The sequence below is a fragment of the Rhinatrema bivittatum genome, chromosome 10 (genome assembly GCF_901001135.1).
Source record: "Rhinatrema bivittatum chromosome 10, aRhiBiv1.1, whole genome shotgun sequence".
Taxonomy (NCBI): Eukaryota; Metazoa; Chordata; class Amphibia; order Gymnophiona; family Rhinatrematidae; genus Rhinatrema; species Rhinatrema bivittatum.
In genome coordinates this window covers 74,131,804-74,147,895 of record NC_042624.1, presented here as the reverse complement: position 1 = coordinate 74,147,895, position 16,092 = coordinate 74,131,804, and the positions used below count along the sequence as shown (strand labels likewise).

At 43.8% G+C, this 16,092-nt stretch overlaps 1 protein-coding gene across 4 annotated transcripts in view; it reads right to left on the bottom strand.

Moving 5' to 3' along the window:
* C10H1orf21 (chromosome 10 C1orf21 homolog) overlaps positions 1-16,092 on the bottom strand; it is a 248,229-nt gene that overhangs the window by 38,989 nt on the left and 193,148 nt on the right. The window contains exon 1 of one of the 4 annotated variants that reach the window (XM_029617988.1): positions 9,665-10,142. The exons of the other annotated variants lie outside the window; for them this stretch is intronic. Within the exon in view, the coding sequence (XP_029473848.1) occupies positions 9,665-10,051 (387 nt within the window). The 5' untranslated portion in view covers positions 10,052-10,142. Of the gene's footprint in view, positions 1-9,664; positions 10,143-16,092 lie in introns of those variants that run through there. 4 annotated transcript variants of the gene reach the window in all.

The window sequence follows — 16,092 nt, the reverse complement described above, 5'->3', positions numbered from 1 at the left end:
CCACAAGCTCTACAACATCAAGAGCTTCACCGTGACTTCTCTGTAATGTCTGGCAGATCAGCTTCAATTTTAATGCAGCTCTTGAGATCTTCCTCTTCTACCGCAGATTGATTTATAAAGTCATAAGGCAACGGACTTCCAGAGATTTACTAAACAAAAAGGCAGATGGCAAGGGAAGTGATGGGGTGGAGGCCGGTAATGTGCTATATGGTAAGTGTCAGCATCAGGACAAGCTTGTTTATCTTGTAAATACTGTACAATACCAACAGCATTTTTGCCAGTGCCCTGAAAGCCATATAACCTAAAAACAGAGGCATAGTCTAGTGATTCGTATCCTACTTCCCCTCCCCCCCCCTAACAATCCTTGTGATCTCAGGCAAGTCGCTTTATCTCCTGATGTCTTGGGACAATGAGAAGTTTGACAATGACAAGTTTAGAGCGGTGTGCTAGTCTTCTGACATTACTATGAACACAAAACCGGTGGAGGGGGAAAAGATGCACTTGTGTGATTTAACGCCATAAAAGCTGCAAGCTCTCAGAAATATGGGAAACTCCACAAAATGCTACTTAAAGAAAACTAAAAAAGCCCAAATCTTACGTTATAAAGCCAAAGTCTTGCAAAGTATAAGGGTAACTGTAATACTGGGTCTTCCTGCAACTCTGCGTGCACTTGGAAGATTCCCAATCCAGTGCCGGCTGCCAATGTAAGCCTTAAACATTGCACATCGCAGAAATCCCAAACCAACAAATAGCAGCATAAATCTCCCTGCCACCTAAAACATGACCACGCTGAGGATTTCATGAGCTCCTAAAAGCAATGAGGTGTTTATATGCTTTGTAAGAGGTAGAAATTAAATTCTTGGTTTTAGGCTTTCTCTGGGACAATGACTATTAAGACTTCATTTGGCAGAAAACTTTGTGTTGGAGACCTGTCAAGGCGGCCTACAGGAGCACCTAACATAGGGCAGTTAAACCTTATACTTTGTAAAGCTGTGGCTCCACTTTTATTGTATTGTATTTTGAATCACATTTTGTGGTGCTTCCCATATTGAAGTTGAAATAACATTTTTTTTAGTCTCTATCTGACAGATATGACAATTAAAGTGGCCAAACAGGTGGATACGGTGATGGAAAAAGCCAGAAAGATTTGTTAGTGCATAGAGAGAGGAATGGCCGGCAGAAAAAGGAAGAGATATTGTCCCTTTATAGGGTCAGAAGGGAGACACTCTTAAAGAATCAGATGGGTCTGCCTTAAACAGGAACCTGCTGACACACTGGGGAAGCTCTACAACTTAAAACAATCCAGGAGGAAGTAGGCCTGAAGCAAGGGTTCCGGGGAGTCAGCCCAAGCTAACTAAATCCCCAAGCCCAGGGAAGCAAGCCTGGCCGAGGAGATCAAAGGGGTTTTAAAAACAATTGCAGAGGTTTCCAAAGAGGAACAAGCCAAGGGGATAGACCACGGGCAGTTGCCATAGGGGACTGCAAAGCCCATACCTGGAGGTTCTAGAGGAGCCAGAGCCGCACTACTAAAACTAGGCATGGCAGAGCAATAGTGAGTGTGTTTATTAGGCCAGAAAATAGGTCATGGCCCAGAAGCCCATCCCTTTGCAAAGGATGAGGCAGGAGCATGGATGTTTGGAGAATGAGATGTTGCAGGTTGCTATTTGAAGCCACAGTGTCCTTATAAGGAGGACATCTATAGGGGTGGTATAAGACTAGTGTTGGGGAGCCTGAAGCTTGTATGAGTAGTATTATAAAAGAAGAAGCCCTAGATACAACCCAAAGGAAAAAGGATGATGTTATAAAAGACCGCCTTCTATTGCTGGAGTTGTGGTGAGAAAGGCCATAAGAAGAGATTGTGTCCTAAGGACCTACTAGAGGTGCTGTATAAAAGGTGGGTTGGAGGAAAAGTCCCTGAACTACCTTTACGGGCATCTCCTTCTTTTGTGCACTTGTTGGGGAGAACGATCCTAAGGAGGGTGCTACAGAAGGTAAGGACAAGAGAACTCGGGAACCAGGATGGGATAAGAAGGAAAGAGATTGATCCTTCTCACTGTCGTGACTCAGGTCCTTGGACAGGCGACCCTAAGGAGGAAGTAGAGCCATATGGTGAACCCAAAGAATCATGAGAAGGAATAACAAGTTAGAAGTTCCCTGTGACTATTTTCTAGGTGACCCGGTGGGCATAACCTCACAGAAGCAGGGTGTCCCTATTACCAAGCAGAAGGCTAGTGCAACTGACAGCAAACCAGAATTAGGTCCCACAGGTATTGAACAAATGGATAAAGTTAGAGAAGAGAGAGAAAAAGATGATTGTCTAAAAATACAAAGAGACCTAGATCCAAAGAGACAAAAGAAGGAAAAGAAATAGGGTAGGGGAAGAAAAAGCAAGTTTGCTTACCATAAACGGTGTTTTACGTAGATAACAGGATGAATTAGCTATGATATGTGGGTGATGTCATCTGGTAGCACAGAATGGACTTGTCTCTCCTTGACTTTGTTGTTATAGGCAGAACGTAAATATTACAAATAAATAAATAAATACATATGCAGGAATTCTTGTGTGGGCATTGCCTCGTGAGCCTCTTCAGTCTGTACTAGAGCTAAATCTAGCTACGTAGTCATCTCTCCAGGGAGGTGGGCAGATATTCTATGGGTAATTCATCCTGCTATCTATGGAAAACACTGTTTACAGTAAGCAAACTTGCTTTTTCCATCGATAAGCAGACTGAATTAACCATTAAATGTAGGAAGTCCCAAGTTTAGGGTTGCAGCAGTATAATAGTCTACGCAGTCGGGGAGCAGCTGAAAAGGCCTAAAGCAAGGGGTCCGGGGAGCCAACCCAAGCTAACTAAATTCCCAAGCTCAGTGAAGCAAGCCTGGCTGTGGAGATCAAATGGTTTATTTATTTAGTAAGCAACACAGACTCCACAGTAGAGAATGGACTACAATGAGAACAGATTATGCAAAACTGCTTGTTCAAATTTACTGTCAGTTTTTGAGATATTATCCAGACAGTAATAGGCACTTTGAGAAGAACAGGTCATAGCTCTCACTTGATGAGCTTTAACTGAATCTATGAGTTGTAATCCTGCTAAAGTGTAAAAATGATGAATGCACTCAGCTAACAAATTAGACAGAGTACGCTTGGCGACCACTACTCCCAGCCAGTTAGGCTCTTAGGAGATGAAAAGCTGATTGACGACATGACCAAGTTTGTCTTTTGTAATAGAATGCACACGGGTCTTGGCATAAGGTATAGAGGGCTTTCTCACCTTCATAAGCCTGAGGCCTTGGAAAAAATGTAGGCAGAACGATGGACTAGGCTGAGACTACCTTCAGTAGAAACTTGGGATGAGTTTGGAGAACTACCCTGTTGTGAAAGAATTGTAGATAGGGAGGATAGTGGACGAAAGCCTGGAGTTCGCTGACTTTTCTAGCAAAAGTGACAGCAATGAGAAAAATCACCTTCCAAGTCAAAAACTTTAAAGAAGCTGATTCCAGATGCTCAAAGGAAGGCTTTATCAGTTGAGCGAGAACTACACTGAGGTCCCACGGCACCAGAGGGGTGCCTGGCCTTTTAACTGAATAAAGCCTTCCAACTGCTTAGAAAGGGTGGCAAACAAATTTTTCACCAGAATTGCGATTTGATCCAGAGATTGATATGGCTCTAACCTGCAGTAGGCGGTGGTATATCTTCTTCCGATACCAGGATTGGTTTCTGCATCTGGGACTATGGCTGGCCAGAAGTAAATGAAAGCATGGAACATATAGATCCTAGTGTTTCGAGCTAGAACCCATTAACCAAGATGAGGAAAGCATTCTGGTGATTGGAGGAGGGAGGGTTAATCTTACCCCTTCCCCTGTCGACCTAGGACGAGCTGTATACCGCTGTGCTGGTACAACAGCTTGTAGAATTAGCAGCTGTGACGGAGTAGACTGTTTTGATGATTTTGAAGACAGACTTAAAGATGTAAACATGTATATCCTATAAGATGGGATAGGGGAGATCTAATACAGACTTTTAAATATCTCCAAAGTATAAAGTCATAGGAGGCCAGCCTCTTTCGACAAAAAGGAGGTTCTGAAATGAGGGATCATGAGATGAAAGTGAAAGGTGGTAGCCTCATGAGTAATCTAAAGAAATATATTTTTAGAGAAAGGATGGTGGAAGCATGCAAAAGCCTCCTAGTGAGGTGTGGAGACAAGGACAGTATCTGAATTCAAGAAAGTATAGGATAAACACAGAGGATCTCTGAAGGATTGATAGGGATTGTAGAGCTGAGCAGTTGTGTGGATGGGCAGACTAGATAAGCCATATGTTCTTTTTCTGCAGTCATGTTTCTATGAGAGATAAAGGGGAGGAAACAAACATCAGTAGTGCATGTCATCCTAGTTCCCATAACAGTCACTTTCACTGTACTTAAACTAAAGATAAGAATTAAAATTCATATTATACATGTAACTGCACTGATAACAACACAGAAACAACAAAAAAGTTTGGTCAAACAGAAGTGCCAAAATTCCAGTATTTATTAGGAAAAGTGGAAATAAGCAAACGCTTCCTGAAGTTCCAGTACTTAGGAAGGGAGGATTGTCCTGCAACCTTTGATGGCGTTGACATCTCCAATCAATATTGGCATTAATAAGAATATTGGCGCTGTTATAATAGCCTGTGCTCGCAGATCTCTGGCGAGATACCACACTCCTGTATGCAGCGAGTGCAATTGCTCCTGTTACAGTATCCGCACATTTATTAACCACCGGTGTTAACGGAGGCATGAGAATAGCTGTTACCAGGGCCACATTACATACGACGACCTCGGAATTCTTTGGTTATTGAACATTAAAGGGCCGGATCAGCAACATCCCAGTGTACATTACGATTCATAATGATGGGAACGGCTTCGTCAGAGAAACCTTCAAAAACTACATTTTGGGACAGATATGGAGGGAAATGTTAGGAAAACTTTGAAAGGCTGGGTAAAAGATATAGCGAGAGAGAGCGAGAGATTTTTTTAAAAGCTGCGTGCGCAAAAAAGACCACTTGCCCACATAAAATAGCACAAGCGCGAGTAAATGGTATTTTAAAAACTGCACTCAGGGACTTCGAGTCAATTTGCCGTAGAAAAAGGGGCAGTCCAGGGTGTTTTGGGGAGGGGCCAGCATGTCGGCACATAAGTGGCTATTTTAAAAGCTGCCAAAATGATGCATGTCAGTTTTACTTGAGTGTATTTACCTATACTCAATATCAGATGTGATTGCGAACATCTTGAAAGTGAAAACATTACTGGATGAGGGGGTCTGGGTGACACGGGGGCAGTTCAGGTGCAGATAGACTGGGCAAACAGGTGGACTACTAGGTAAAGCTGTTAGTCGTCTCGCGTGCATATTACAAAATTCAAGGAAGAACGCGTGTAAAAATTGACATTTGCTAAGAACATTGTGCGAGTTAAATCTTCTCGTGTAAATGATTACAATTTAGAGCAACAATATGTGAGTAGAGATGAATTGCGCCACATGTCCAGAAAGATCCTGACTTCTCAAGGTAAGTGGCGGCCTTGCTTCCACTTAGTTGGATAAGTATGAAAAACTGCTATTTATCCGGCTAAGTAAGATAGGCAGATAAGTGTTAACACAGCACTTATCCAGCTATGTTTAACATTACATGCTGCGTATCTTTTAGGTACACAAATATGTTATTGGTTAGAGGTGCAAGTATTTTATATCTTACGTGCATAGGTGCATACATAATATAAAATATATGCACATGCGTGAGCGCGTCCATATACTCGTGCATGTGAGCATGCATGTGCACGTTTTCAAGTTACACTCTTACTGGTCGATTTTAAAAGTCCTTGCGCACCAAAAAGGGAGATATGCGCTCGACTCGGACGCGCGCCATGCTGATTTTAAAAGGCCCTGCATAACGCACATCTCTCCTGTTACGCGCACAAAAATGTTTTCAGGGAAAAGGGGCAGGTGTGGGAGTGGTCTGGGCTAAGGTATTAATTTTGCGTATACGCATTTACGCGCCGGGAGTCCCCTACCGCATAACTTTACTTCTGCTGTGGACAACATGTAAGTAAGAAAATAAAAATATAGGCTACTTAGGTTAGGGGTCTGCCCTAACAGGGTAAAAGGTAGGCAAACTAACAGGGGGGTTAGGAAGGGGGGATTGGTTAACCGGGAACAAACTGGGAAAATGGGCTCCAGCTTCGGCGCATGTATCTAATGAAATCTCCCCCACTTATGCAGTCCACATGGCATTTGCGCACACAGGTGCGTGTGCATATAAACTCCAGCGCACAGGTGCGTGCATCCGGGCTATTTTAGAACGTGCGCACATGTACACACGTATGTTATAAAATGGCCGCGGCCACTGGCGCGTGCCGGCAAACGCGCGCATGGCTCTTAATATTTACTTCTTAGTGTAGGTTTAAGTAGGAGAATTTATATGATATAGTTGAAAAGCGCCTCACCACCAGGCGCTGGCGAGCGGGGAGGCCACCCTCCATCCTCGGGCCCCCGCAAGAAGTTAACAGCAACATGAAAAAAAAAAAAAAGGAAAGTAACATCAGGAGGTGAGGGGAAATGGTGAGATGTGTGACCACGCCCCCCCCCCCCCCCCCCCACCGACGTCACTGAGAGCTCCGTCACGCGCCGAAGGGGTTATCCCCTTTGTGCAACCCTTTGTGCTTCATTTAAAATTCTTTCATTTATTTTTTCTGTTAATTAACTTTTTCTGTGTTTCCTAAAATTAGTATTTCTTCTCTAACCTCCTAAATCATTTCAACTGGGATCTTATAAACCATGAGTGTCCTGATCTCCCTTGGAACAAGCGAAGGCTCTGTAGTTTTCTAGGAGTGGCTAAGGACAGGGAGCGCTCAAAAGTATCTTACAGACAAATATATACATGCATACTGTATATATATGGTAACACATGCAAATGATGGACTGATCTGGCATAAGTTTGAAAAAAAAAATCTTAACTCACTATTTGGAGCTCTCCAGTTCATGCAGCATTATAACATCTATCTGAGACCACAAAGAGACCTTGGTACAGTAATATCCTCATCCACCCATTCCTACTGTTACACGCAGAGCAGGAGAGAGAGACAGAGAAGCGACACCCGGTTTCAAAATATTTGTAATGTCTTAGAACTATTTTTATCCTTCTCTCTATTAAAATTTATCACCTACTGCACAAGGCCCTAGGCAATTTACAAGGATACATACATAACAGTAAAACATACAAAAAACAATGTCTTAAAAGACAGAACACAACAACCAACCAATAAACTCGCTCGAGCAAAAAATGTTTTCAGTGGCAACTTAGGTTTGCATCGTAAACAGGAAAAAAGCCGGAAATTTCCAGTCACAAATACAAAAACCCAGGGGCAGCGAGCAAACTGCCCATTAGCTTGCTTGAAAAGAAATGTTTTCAGCGACGACATAAATGTTTTTTTTAAGTCGGAGGTTTTCAGGTAAAGATTTCCATCGCTCTGGAGCCGCAACAGAGAATGCTCTGGTTTTCTCAGATCTATCCATTTTATAATCCCCTCCCAGCTTACGCTTGGGTCCAGTCCTTGCAGTGATGGTCGTGGGCCGGGGATCAATTCCGCACTTCCACTCCCTGGGAGTGAGATACAATAGATCAACAACTATGGGGGTCTGACGGGTACTTGTGACCTGAACTGGCCACTGTGGCTCAGTGCACCTTGCTCTCTGCGCCAGCATGGCACTTCTTACGCTACTGCCATCTCCGATTCCTGGCACCAGATCCTGGTGTGGCCCTTCCAACCTTTTGTTCCTTTTCTCGGTCGTGCCTCCCGTTTGTCTCCTTGGGGTGGCTTGCCAGGTGACACCGCATCCTCTGCCTGGTCACGGGTTGAATGGGGAGGTCCCCTCCGATACTGAACCCTTTTGGCTCTGCTCCTTGGGACAGGAGGGGAGCATCCCCCCCACCACCACTCTGGGGAACGAGGGCACCCCATTTCTGCACTGTACCTGGGACGAGCACGGGATAAAAGCCGGACACAGGGACAATATTATTATGAGGTTCTCAGAATGGCTGCAGTGACGTCGTCTCTCTGCCAGACTCACTTCCTTATGCATTCACAGTGTGTTCCAATTTTTCACCAAGTATTGGGCCTTACTCCTGGTCGAATCCGGCACAATGAATTTAGAGCATTTTAACAGCCTTAAATATTAAATACTTTGCCATCCTCTTAGCGCTGTCTGTTGTGAACTGTTATGTACAAAATGATTACTTTTGTCCAGGCAGATGTTTGAGGATGTGAGGAAATGACTATATTAGGCACTGAAGCAGTTAATAATATATATTGTTTTATATTGGTTTTTGTTTTACTGATCCATGTACTTTGTATTATTTTTTGTTTGAATGTTGTATTTGTATTATGATTGTTTTATTGTGAACCACTTAGAAATTAGATACGTGGTATTGAAATATTTTAAATAAACAAAGAATAAATAAATACATAAAATAAATAAACAGGGAGAGGCATGCCTTTCTCATGGGTTTCTCTCACCTCATGTCTACGACCGGGATAAATAATGGATCGCTTGCTTTGTTCATGCTATCCCCCTGACAGCAATCATGTGGAGAGAAGAATACATTAAGAAAGATTTGTGACGGTAGGAACACAACTTCATCATGCCATGGGAAGGAGGGAGGGACTACTGAGGAACCAGGGCAAAGACTGGTGATGAAGCACACAGCCAAGCCAGCTCGGCATCAGCCACATTCGAGCTGGGGAGGTACGCCATGGTTTTATTTTATAGTGAATTCTGCAATTCACTCTGAAAAGAAATTCCTGCAGATTTATTACTGCAAATGCCATTTCCCACCGCTCAGCGTATGCTCTGGTTATTATTATATATATATATATATATTTATTTATTTATTTATTTTTTTTTTTTAATGCAAGCATGATTCTTCTCGCCCTCCGAGCACGCCCACCAGCTGGGCTCTATTAAACTGCTTCCTTGGCTTGCTCTGCACTAGTATTACGAAAATAACTGCTCTGGAATTGCCTCAACTGCTCCAGCTTCCCTTTTCTAAGCAACGTGGCCACACAATCAAAACACAGCCAGCACTTTGTACTTTACAGAGCAGAAAATTAAAACAAAACTACTGGCTCCACAGTTTTCGCAGCAGTATGCCCTGGAGTCCCGCTCACCACACACGACACCCCCCCCGGTAAATAGTTTATAGAGCAGTCAGACTAAAGGTGCTCCATGCGGTAGGACCCAGAGAGGTATAAAAGCCAGTGCAAAGGTGACAACTTAACTTAAAAACACCTCTTTTTCCTCCAGCAGATGCACAGTGCTGTAATAAGACAGCGTCACTTCCACAGGCGAGGCCTTTAACAGAGACACGTTTTGAGGGCCGCACCAGTAATAGCAGAGTCCCACTACCCTAATCTCACCCAGCTTTTCTGACAAGACAATCTATGAATTGCTAGTACAGGGGTGCCCAAAACTTTTGTGGGCGCAGATCTCTTTTCAACACCAAAAGTATGGGAGATCCCAAGCCTGTCCCCACAGCTCATTCCCATCCCTTTCCTCCCTCTCCTCCCTCCCTTCGCCACCTCTGCAGCCTATCACTCTCCCCCCTCCCCGCTACTATCTGGCTCCTCACCTTAAAGAGTCTGCTGCCACTGCTGACTTCCTTCTGCTGCCGCCCCAGATCTCCTGGCCTGCGCAGGCCACTGCTCCTGCCACTGCTGCTGCCCCCCCTGAAGGCTCGGAACGTGTGGGCCTCTTCCTGCTGCGGCGGTGGCGGTGGCGGCGGCGGCGGCGGCGGCGGCTGCTGCTGAAGCGGCTGCTGTTGCGGCTGAATTCCTGGCCCGCGTGAGCCTGCTGCGGCTCCTGCAGCCGGTGCTGCCGCTGCTCCCACTCTTCCCGCCCGCACGGGCCTGCTGCTGCTGCCCCTGATTTCCCGGCCTGTACGGGCCTGCTGCTGTGGCTGCCGCTGCCCATGATTTCCCGGCCTGCGTGGGCCTGGTGCTGTCGCTGCCGATCTCATCTTCTGGCCTGTGCAGAACTGCCCCTGACCTGCGGGCCCGTGTGGGCCTGGTGCTGCTTTTCCCTCCGCCCCCCCTGAGAGTACAGCCTCATGAACAGATTCTTCTGTTCTGCAGCCTCCTGTGATGGCCTTGTGGTCCACTAGGGGTCTGCAGCACAGAGCTCAGAAACCACTAGGCCAGCAGATTGCAACAGCAGTGCCAGCATTTGCTGCAGGAAGTCAGTTAATATTTGAAATGCTTGGCTCTGATTTTATTTTTGTAGCGCATCCCTGAATATCATGCAGCAGAGAACAACCCTTGGCTACCCTGTAACAGACTCTTACAGAGGAAGATGGGGGAAGGGAATAGCACCAATAGTGCCCAGGGATGGCACATTCCTAAATCCATCCCTGTAAGTACGCTTTGAAAGTGCTCGGATAATTGGCCCGATACACTACTGTAAAGTTACACCTCCTCTTTGGAGGGTGTAACTTAAGTGGGTTAACTTGCGCAGGCTTTTTAAAATAAAAAAAAAGTACTAGGATAAGTTCCTAGTCTGCCCCCTCCCACCACCCCGAATGCCCGTCTGCTGGCCGAGGAAAAACATATTCACACTTTTATGCACACTGACTCTGGGCTATTGGGTATGACAATCTCAAGGAATTAACATGCATCCTCAGTTTATCTGGAAAGGCCGGTCCCTTGGAAGAAACTGGGAAATCTTTTAAAAGAATGTGATATGTAAGTGGGGAGCTACTGTTCCAACATTACAGAGCAATTCTGGGAAACAGACCACCTGTAGTACTGTTTAGTGAGCGAGCTAATTTAGTGACTAATATCATTTGTAAGAACTGCTCCATTTAGGAGATCCATAATCTTGTACAGGTAGAATTGCAAAATATGTTGGTATCTTCTGCAGTGTCCAAGGGCATACAGAACACTGATCTTTGACTGGGGCGGAGATAGTATGGACATTTCAGATCTGGATCCTGCAGTCTGGGATTCAATATCAGTAATGATGTATCTTGCGAACCCACACTCTTTGGGAGGTGACATGCGTTCAAATTCATGAGAGAGATTTGCATGCCGCTGCCTCCATCGTATGTAAGTCTATCTCCGGCATATTCATTATAGGCATCCTGAAAACCAGGCCCATTTGTGGCTCGAGGATCAGAGTTGGCCACTCCTGTCATAGTCTGTCCACATGGGCTGCTATATGAAAGAATAACTGAGCATCCAGTGAAAATAACGCATTAGGGAAAATCACATTTGTGTTAAGAATTTTATTAGATGATCCTCTGCTCTTCCATTAGCGACCGTATCACAGGTAGTGAAGGATATTCATTTTTTGGGATTGATATAAGATCTGATGACTTTGGAGAGGAGGGTAATACTGATAACCTTTTAGTTCAGAAATAACAATGCTGGATCTTTGATTTATTTCCACTGTAAACTTAAGGTATGAATGCTGAGCTCAACTAATTTTTGGTATTATTTATTTTGCTATGTTTTATTTTATTTGTAGTTAATTTTATGGTTTGAATTGTTCCTTTTTTGGAGTTTGTACCTCGCTTATAGGCCGATGCAATACCGACACGCTTTCTTTTTTTTTTTTAAAGCGCGCACAATCACCTCTCCTGGGCACTCAATGCAAGAGGAAAATGAGCCACTGTGCTAAAAAGGACAAGCTAGGGATAAATTGAGCGTCCATTTTCCTAACCCATGCACACAGCCACAGGCTAGGAAAATGGATGCTCATAAATTGAGGTTTGTTTTCTTAACCTGACCTCCGGCAAGACTTTTTTTTTTCAGGTTGCTTTCTGTGGTTCCTCTGACTTAAAATCGCCACAATATTAAGTCGGAGGAACCACAAACGCAGTATTTTCTACTTTTCTGTAAACTTTTGGGGCTCCTCAAGACTTAATGCTAGCTCTGGAACAGGCATTAATTTTTGAGGGTAAAAATGTGGGCATCGAGCACACATTTCATTTTTACCTTAAGGCGGGGTGATAGCTAATAGCCTCATCAACAGGGCATTTACACGCAGGTTTGGACGCGCATTTTGAACATGCTAATCCCCTTTTGCATAAGGGGTTATGGACATGCATCCAACCCAGGTTAACCTGTGCGCTAGCCTTTTAGAGTTTATTATTATAAGCATGCAAAAAATACATCAACAAACTGGCAAGCATTCTTGGAATATTTTTATTGTGTGCTTTCATGTGCTTCAGATATCCATTTTTGTGATCAGAAGGGCTACAACAGCAGTGACAGACTGTTACAATAAAAAATAATTAAAGACTATCCAAATGAGACCAAAACAATCTATTTATAAAACAATTAAGTGACATCCCCCATATTTTTGGATGCCCTTGTTTTGATATGAATAACTGTGGCACCATAAAATATAAGTAAAAAAACAAAAACAAGTTAAAGGTATGAAATGGTTTAGCAAATATAGACTATGACTAAAAACATTTCTTTTTATTATTATTTTCTTGAGGAAATTAAAAAGTAATGGAATGGGGAAATGTTCTATTGTGAACTGGGAACTGGTTAAAAGATAGAAAGCAATGGAGAAAAGTGACTAGTGGGGTGCCCCAGGGATCTGTTCTGGGACCGATGCTTTTTAATATATTTATAAATGACCTAAAGATGAGAATAACGAGTGAGGTGGTCAAATTTGCAGATAATAAAAATTATTCAAAGTTGTTAAATTGCAAGAGGACTGTGAGAAAATGTAAGAGAACCCTGCAGGACTGGGCATCCAAATGGCAGATGACATTTAATGTAGACAAGTGCAAAGTGATGCACATAGGGAAGAGGAATTCAAATCATAGCTACACAATGCAAGATTCCACCATTGGCAGTCACCGCCTAGGAAAAATATCTATGAAATCACCATGGATAATACGTTGAAATCCTCTGCCCAGTATGCAGCAGCGGCCAAGAAAGCAAACAGAATGCTAGAAATTATTAGGAAAGGAACAGAGAATAAAGCAGAGAATATCATAATGCCTGTCTATCACGCCATGGTGTGACTGCACCTTGAATACTGTGTGCAGTTCATCAACGCATCCGAAAAAAGATATAGCAGAATTAGAAAAAGTACAGAGAAGGGCGACCAAAATGATAAAGGGGATGCAACAATTCCCCAATGAAGAAAGGCTAAAGAGGTTAGGACTCTTCAGCTTGGAGAAGAGACGGCTGAGGGGGGGATATGATACAGATCTATAAGATCACGAATGGAGTGGAATGAGTAAACACAAATCGGTTTACTCTTTCAAAGAGTACAAAGACTAGGGAGCACACAATGACGTTACTAGGTGATACATTTAAGACAAATAGGAGAAAATACTTTTTTTTTGTACTCAATATATAAATTACATTCTCTGATTTGTTGCTGGAGGATGTATAAAAGTTGTTGGTGTTACTAGGTTTAAAAAAGAGTTGCACAAGTTCCTGGAAGACGTTTATAAACCATTATTAAGCTGGACTTGGGGAAATCACCTGCCTGACCCTGGGATAAGCAGCATGGAACCTATTTAAATTAGGAAACCTGCCAGTTATTTGTGACCTGGCGTAATGTCAGCAAGGGAATAGGTGATGGTGAAGCCTTGGTGCTGAGGGGTGATCGGCACTGCCTAGCAGGCGAACCCATTAGGCCTACGTCATTAGCTGGCATGGCAGGATGACCTGGCGCTTTGCCTTATACCAGCCGCTGCCCTGCAGGCTACACTCTTGGGTTCTTGTGGCCGGCAGGCCTTAGGTGGGTCCCTAGGGCGGTGGTGAGAACAACAGTCCAAAGCCTAGCGGAAGTTAGGCAGGAAGTAGACTAGGAATATCAGTAGGCAGGTTAGTGTCAGGTCAGGCAGCAGACAAAGATGGTCAAAATCCAGAGCTGAAGTTAGAATCCAGGAAGTCAGGACAAGGGAGGAAGGGACAAGACGAGACAGAACAATACAACATTGTGGAAAGGCACAGACCGGAATAGAAGCAGACAAGGCAAGTAGAAGGCAAGGCAAGCAAGGCCTCAAGAACAAAGCAAGAGACAAAGGCAGGTCACAAGGACACAACTGGAACGCAGGATCACCGGAACAGAGAACAAGCAGGAACTCAATAACAAGGTAACACGCACTGACGAGCAATGCACATTAGGAGACCTGTTGCTGAGGCGAGGAAATACTGTGGGACCTGGGCTTAATAGGGCAGGCGAGCGACATCATCAGGAGGCTCCATTCAGGTTCTTCCCACTGTGCACATGTGTGTGTACATGTGCCTATGGGGAGGCTGGGTGTGACAGCATGGCAGTTGAATCTGGCAGTGTTCCTACCACATGAGACCGGGTGAGTCTGTGAATCCTAACAGTATCTCTCCCCAAAGCCTTCCTCCCAGTCTTCTGGATCTACGCTTCCTGGGGAATTCCCTGTGAAATTCTGCCACAAGTTGTGGAGTTTGTAGGTTGGAGGCTGGCTCCCACAAGTTTTCCTCAGGTCCATAGTTTTTCCATGAGATGAGGTATTGCACTTGGTTTCAGATCCTTCGATAACCTAAAAATTCTTCATTCTCAAACTGGGTATCCTCCTCGATGGCAACTTCAGGGATCTGGAGAGAAGGTCTTCCTGGCCATGAAAATATCGCAGACTTTAGTAATGAAACATGGAACACTTCATTGATCCTTAGTGATGCTGACAATTTGAGTTTATACGCTACAGGACCAAGTTGATGCTCAACAGGAAAAGGCCCCATGACGTATGGTATGAACTTCATGGAGGGCATCTTAAACCATAGGTTTCTGATATTAAGCCAGACTAGAGTTCCTGGATGTAGAGGCAGTGCTGGGCGACATTTCCTATCTACTTGTACCTTGGAGCATTTCGCCGCTTGATCCAGGAGAAAATGGGTCCTTTGCCATAGTTCCAGGAGTTCTTGTTCCACAAGTTTAGCCACCGGGCAAGTGTCTGAGACAGGAACAGTTCTAGGTTTGTGGAGATGGCATCCAAAAACAATGTAAAAAGTGATGATTCCGTGGAACTATTCCATGATTATTATGGGCATATTCAGCCTAGGGAAGGAGAGAGGCCCATTATCTTGGCGTTGGTTCACATAGGCATGTAGAAAGGCCTTGAGACTGATTCACCCGCTCGGTTTGTCCATTGCTTTGAAGGTGGTAAGCCAAATTGAAGTCCATTGATATTCCAAGCTTTTTACACAAGCCTTTCCAATAATGAGCTGTAAACTGAAACCTATGGTCCAAGAGAATATGAAGTCGTAGGTCATGCAGACGGAAAATATGTCGAACAAAATGTTTAGTCAATTCAAGCATGAATAGGAGGCCCAAAAGTGGTATAAAATGTGCCATCTTTGAGAATTTGTCCACTACCTTCCATATGGTGGTGTTGCTGCCAGAGAAGGGAAGGTCAGCGTTGAAGTCAGTGGCCAGGTGGGTCCAGGGTTTCTTAGGGGCTGGCAGTGTCTGAAACAACTTGTAGTTTGTGCCCTTAAACCCAGAAAATGTTATCTGTTCCTTCTAATAAGATTATAGGTTGCAGCATACCTGACTGAATGCATTCTCTATGGCTGGGCCGGATCAATGGAATAAAATACCTTTAGAGTTGGGGCTTGATCAAAATTATAAGGTATTTTGTAAAAAGTTGAAGACTCACTTATTTTTGCAAGCATATCAGGATTGATGAGCTTGAGACTAAGTGGAATGGATGCAGTAGAGACATGCTGTAAAAGTAATTTTTATGGAATATATTGTTGTGATGTGATGGTGTTCTGTTTTTATATGTATGTATTTAATTGTTATCTGCATTGAACAAGTAAGGATTTGTGGACTACAAGATTTTTATTTGTTGTAAATAATTTTTATTATGGAAATGTTCCAACAATACATCGGGAGTTAGCGATATGTAGTTTCTTCTATATCCCAACTCCAAACCACAATAACAGTAACAGAAAATTCAGCAGGTTTCCCCATTACCCACCTCCCTTATGCAAGTCCCAGTTCATGTCCATAAATATAACAGTTAAGAACACACGAGTGATGACTTTCTTG